General features: G+C 33.1%; 1 protein-coding gene across 1 annotated transcript; it reads left to right on the top strand.

The window, feature by feature from the left end:
* Nucleotides 1-917: 917 nt before the first annotated feature.
* Nucleotides 918-5,928, top strand: LOC143057260 (GM1b/asialo-GM1 oligosaccharide-binding R-type lectin-like). The gene is made up of 2 exons (XM_076230540.1): nt 918-988; nt 5,299-5,928. The coding sequence occupies exon 2, from the start codon at nt 5,327-5,329 to the stop codon at nt 5,720-5,722; it is 396 nt and encodes a 131-aa protein (XP_076086655.1). The 5' UTR covers nt 918-988; nt 5,299-5,326; the 3' UTR covers nt 5,723-5,928.
* The last annotated feature ends 335 nt before the right edge of the window (nt 5,929-6,263 follow it).

Below are 6,263 nucleotides of genomic sequence, written 5' to 3'. Positions count from 1 at the left end.
TTTATTTACTGCTTTCTATTCTGGTAAATATTTTATTATTAAATACGTCAAGTTTAAAAGTTTAAATCAATTTGGTGGTAATGAATTTTGCTTTTTTAACAATGTTTAATATTGATAACTTCTGAATTTCAGAACGTTAAGATTTATACCGATATTAAATAATTACCATTCTTAATAAAAGACTAGGATGTTGTGTGTCATATACGTGCATTTAAAATCACAGGAAATCTTGACAGTCAAACCCTTGAATGGACCAACCCATATCGACCCTACAATAGATCATTTATGTATATATCGTGACAATTGTACCTTACAATAAGTTTTTTCAGTTAAGGTAGAAGCTGGTTCAATGAATGTGGCTGTCCCGAGTCAAGAGCATGTAATTCAGTGCATGTCGTTTGTTGGTGTGTTGAATATTGGTTTTTCGTTAAAAAAAATATTGTTCATTAATTTTAAGTATTATGATAAGTCATGAATACAAAAGACGCGATTTTTGCATTCAAGAAACAGAACATAATTATGTTAATGTTACTACAGTATTTAGCATTTTGTTCTTTTTAAAGCTACATTTCTTACTTAGATCATTTTCTCTTCAAAGGCACGTTGCTAATAAAATTTCATGAAATATTGTTTTGATATAATCAATGAGGACAATAAAAACAGGTTCTCGTGACTAAAACTATTCATAGATAGCATTCTCTTTTTAAAAGTCAGTATTACAAATTAAGAGGACAAGCATTAAAGTAACTCAAATATAACCGATTGTAACATATGGTTGTTGCAACTATTTTCTATTTACATAAGCGGTAAATAAACATTATCATCAAATGATACTTTATAAATGTCATACAAAACACTTATTAATAGTTATTTCGATACATTGTTTTACACTATATGCCCATACGTCATTGCTATAATTTCATTCCATTTGAAGCCGTGTCACGATTCGGTGTGCTTTTTTCTCCGACTATTGTCTTAACCGCATCAGGTAAATATATATCACTAGTTGCCTATAGCATGTATAAAGCCTATAGACTGTAATATTCGTTAACGTGTGAATTTTAAAAAACGGCTTTGATTTTCTTTATTTTATACTAAACCAATATGTTGCTGTGAAAAGACGTAAATTTATCAATGTTTTGAGTTTTTATTAACTATCCCTTTTTAGCTCACCTGGCCTAAAAGGCCAAGTGAGCTTTTCTCATCACTTGGCGTCCGGCGTCCGTCGTCGTCCGTCGTCCGTCGTCCGTCGTCCGTCGTCGTCGTCGTTAACTTTTACAAAAATCTTCTCCTCTGAAACTACTGGACCAAATTTAACCAAACTTGGCCACAATCCTCATTGGGGTATTTAGTTTAAAAAATGTGTCCGGTGACCCGGCCAACCATCCAAGATGGCCGCCATGGCTAAAAATAGAACATAGGGGTAAAATGCAGTTTTTGGCTTATAACTCAAAAACCAAAGCATTTAGAGCAAATCTGACAGAGGTAGAATTGTTAAACAGGTGAAGATCTATCTGCCCTGAAATTTTCAGATGATTTGGATAACCCGTTGTTGGGTTGCTGCCCCTGAATTAGTAATTTTAAGGAAATTTTGCTGTTTTTGGTTATTATCTTGAATATTATTATAGATAGAGATAAACAGTAAACAGCAATAATGTTCAACAAAGTAAGATTTACAAATAAGTCAACATGACTGAAATGGTCAGTTGACCCCTTTAGGAGTTATTGCCCTTTATAGTCAATTTTTAACCATTTTTCGTAGATCTTAGTAATATTTTACAAAAATCTTCTCCTCTGAAACTACTTGGCCAAATTAATCCAAACTTGGCCACAATCATCTTTTGGGTTAGTAGTTTGAAAAATGTGTCCGGTGACCCGGCCATCAAACCAAGATGGCCGTCATGGCTAAAAATAGAACATGGGGTAAAATGCAGTTTTTGGCTTATAACTCAAAACCCAAAGCATTTAAGGCAAATCTGACGGGGTAAAATTGTTTATCAGTTCAAGATCTATCTGCCCTGAAATTTTCAGATGAATCGGACAACCCGTTGTTGGGTTGCTGGCCCTGAATTAGTAATTTTAAGGAAATTTTGCTCTTTTTGGTTATTATCTTGAATATTATTATAGATAGAGATAAACTATAAACAGCAATAATGTTCAGCAAAGTAAGATTTACAAATAAGTCAACATGACTGAAATGGTCAGTTGACCTCTTTAGGAGTTATTGCCCTTTATAGTCAATTTTTAACCATTTTTCGTAAATCTTAGTAATATTTTACAAAAATCTTCTCCTCTGAAACTACTTGGCCAAATTAATCCAAACTCGGCCACAATCATCTTTGGGTTAGTAGTTTGAAAAATGTGTCCGGTGACCCGGCCATCCAACCAAGATGGCCGCCATGGCTAAAAATAGAACATGGGGTAAAATGCAGTTTCTGGCTTATAACTCAAAACCCAAAGCATTTAGAGCAAATCAGACATGGGGTAAAATTGTTTATCAGGTCAACATTTATCTGCTCTGAAATTTTTAGATGAATCGGACAACCCGTTGTTGGGTTGCTGACCCTGAATTGTTAGTTTTAAGGAAATTTTGCTGTTTTTGGTCATTATCTTGAATATTATTATTGATAGAGATAAACTGTAAACAACAATAATGTTCAGCAAAGTAAGATTGTCAACATGACCGAAATGGTCAATTGACCCCCTTAGGAGTTATTGTTCTTTATAGTCAATTTTTTACAATTTTCATAAAATTTGTAAATTTTTACTAACATTTTCCACTGAAACTAATGGGCCAAGTTCATTATAGATAGAGATAATTTTAAGCAGCAAGAATGTTCAGTAAAGTAAGATGTACAAACACATCACCATCACCAAAACACAATTTTGTCATGAATCCATCTGCTTCCTTTAATATTCACATAGACCAAGGTGAGCGACACAGGCTCTTTAGAGCCTCTAGTTTATTTTTCTTGTTAAGAATTTCTTCATTTTTCATTTAGATACATTTAAATCTTCACTGAAACTCTGCAAACATATTTGTTCACAGAGTTAATGAGACGATTATGTAAGAATAGTACAACGGCATATTCCAAAATCAGTTTATTTATGAAACGTTTGCTTGACAGTGTGTGGTATCCATTTAAAATTATTGCACGTACTGTTTGATATTTATACTATGTACGTATGTAAAATTACATTATGTTCTATTCACTTGTTCAAACGAACATAAAGTATGTGCACAACGCTACTTAATTTCTGAAACCTACTTCAAACGCAAACTGCATACTCTATCATTCTTGATATAGAATAAGAAACACATTTTTGAATTTGTCCGGCACGATGACCATCAAGTGTTGGTCCTGTTCAATTCAAATTCGAAGTGAACCAAAACCATTATTACCTGTATCATAAAAATGTAATGTATTTTTTATACTTTTTTCAGCTTCCCTCTTGGTTAATTTGATGTATAATGTATAACCTTTATCTCTTTAGTCCAGACTCAATTTATATTGTTTGTTGTACATATAGAACTGAAATTTAAGGATTATCATTATGATAACGTGAAAGCGTCTTTTCGGATGGTTTCGAACGTTTCAGATATAAACTGCATGCACCTTTGGTATAGACACTGCAATGCCTCAACATAAACAATCCAAAATGTTTTCAAAATCTAGAACTACTGCTTTGGTTTTAATATCATCTTGAAGTTAGTTCAATAGCCTATAAACCATTTGGAGTAATTGTTATGTAAGTTTCTCCCAGGTATAACACATGTACTAAACATTCGGATTCAGGTCAAAATAATCGTAGCAATGTAGGGGACAGTCAAAAATCAAAAGTCCCATAAAAACAATCAACACCATAGCCATATATAAAAATGACGACAAGAAAAAAAGGTAAATATAACACTACATATTAAATCTAAAGATTAAACATCACAAACCAACCAAAATCTGAGGATGATCTCAGAAGCTCCGATAGGGTGAGCGGTTCCTTCTCCAGCGGACACAACCGTTGTGGTAGTGATGACGGGGGTCATGGCTACAAGTGAAACATATTCGTGGTCACCGGTGACTCAGAAAGGTCAACGAAGTCATGGTGGCGTCCGTAAAACTGTCGAAATAATGACGTCAGGTTTATCATTTGGAACTCATGGAACTCTTGGTTCAATAGCTTCCTTGTAAGCAGAAATGATATATCACGTAATCAAAGTGATAAACGTAAGCCTGGAATATAGTATCATAATATGAAGTTCTTATGAAAACTCACAATCAAAGTATACTGTCAGTCTATTATACCTTTGGTATCGAAAAAAAGTCAGCTTTGGAATATACAATATTTAACCTAGAGCAAACTGATCAAATTAATGACGTTTCACCTTTTTTCGTCCATACTTCATTCAATGATACAACATTTTAAATGACTCAAAAAAGCAGCATATAAAATATCTACTTGTGTGAAAATTATTATATAAACATAATTTACATGACTGATGACAATCAATATGGGATGGATTTAGCTATTTTTCAAGTTTCATTTTGATCACATAGCTAGTTTTGGTTCTCCTGCATCTTTTTTTTTTTTGCAAATATCTAAATCAGCAAAAGAGCTTTGGACACATGAGATTCATAACATGTTGTTTCCCTTTTAACAACTAGCACTGGGTCGATACGTCTTCTGGTGGACTATCAGTCCCCGAGAGTATCTTCGGCTCAGTAGTCGGTACTTTGGTACTGACAGGATTTATAACAAACTTATTCGTTTATGACTTTTGAAATAATAAAGATACTAAGCTTTCGATTCATTTAGGGAAAGATGACCCGAGATGGATTTGGCTATTGTGTGGTCCTTTTCTGATCGCATAGCTCTTCGACAGTTTTTGCTCTTATACTACCTTGACTTTCAAATATTGAGCTTTGAGTTTTCCAGATGAAGATAAATTCAGAAAAGCGCCTCGGATGCATGAAATTTATACATATTTTATATTAATACGGCACTCCAATTTAAAAAAGATATAGCAATTCTTAACAAATTTAAACACAGATATTTCAAACGTATCTGTGTGAGAGCGAAATCCCAAACTATAACATGGTCAAGTTATCGCGAAAGCATATGACAAAGGCTTTTTTTTATCCCATCACCTCACTGCGATAATTTTTTTGATATGTATGGACTTAATTGCTGCAAGGGTATATTTTTTGTTTGAAACATTTTACGAGCTTGAGTAGGGAGAACAACATTTGTTTTCGTAATAATGTTTTTTGACAAAAACTAATTTACTGATTTACAATTCAGGTAACCTAACTCAGACAAACAACACATCATGGTTGATGTTGCTGCAGGGAAATACTTTATTCAGAACAAACTCAATGGATTCCGGTTATTTTACAACGATGATCGAGAGGATCTTGGGTGTTTTGACGGAGAGATGTTTGAAGATCAGTTGTGGTTTATTTCAAAGAAATCTAACGGTTATTATTCCATCGTAAGAGACCGGAAGCATTTATGTTATGACGGCTGCGCATTGTCGATGACGGATGTAGCTCGTGACAACTCCCTCTGGGTTTTCGAAGAAGACGGCGACAACAAAGGCTTTGTTCGCATCATTAATAAAGTATACAACGACAACATTTTCTATGCCGCTGATGAAGACGAACTGAACGGAAGTGGAGATGAAAATGATGATCAAGTGTGGTTACTAATAAGAAAAAATGATTGATTTACTTTCTTGTTTTATTATTTTCGGGGACAGAATAATTGCTGAGTTTTTCTTCAAATGGGTTTTGAAAAGAGTTAACAGTGGTATTATTGGGATTATAGTTAAGGAATTTCATTTAAGTTCCATCTTTGTTTTAGATCTTTGCTTCAATTGTTTAAGTTTTATGTGAGATACAATATTCTTTGATTAAAACATAAATCTTCAAATCGTTTTGTCTATACATTCGATTTTTTTTTTCAAAATCGTTTTTAAATCATTTGCATGAGTTGTTTTTAACAATAAAACAATAAGAAGTTGTGTTTATTGTAACTATGCAATTTTAGCCTCACTTCAAAAATAGTCAGCCTCTTTTTATTTGTGGCAATAACGATTGAACAGATAAATCATATTACTATTCATTTCTAGAATGGTTAATATTTACATAAAATACGTTTATGAAGATATCAGTTTCATAGGGACAAATAAGTGGTATTGTAATACTTGAGTGTGGTTTATATTCTAAATTCCATATGCTTTGTTTAAAAACTCATTACATTGACCT

This window comes from Mytilus galloprovincialis, chromosome 13, assembly GCF_965363235.1.
Source record: "Mytilus galloprovincialis chromosome 13, xbMytGall1.hap1.1, whole genome shotgun sequence".
Classification (NCBI taxonomy): domain Eukaryota; kingdom Metazoa; phylum Mollusca; class Bivalvia; order Mytilida; family Mytilidae; genus Mytilus; species Mytilus galloprovincialis.
Note: the sequence above shows the minus strand (reverse complement) of the source record. Positions and strands in the feature narration are given on the sequence as shown.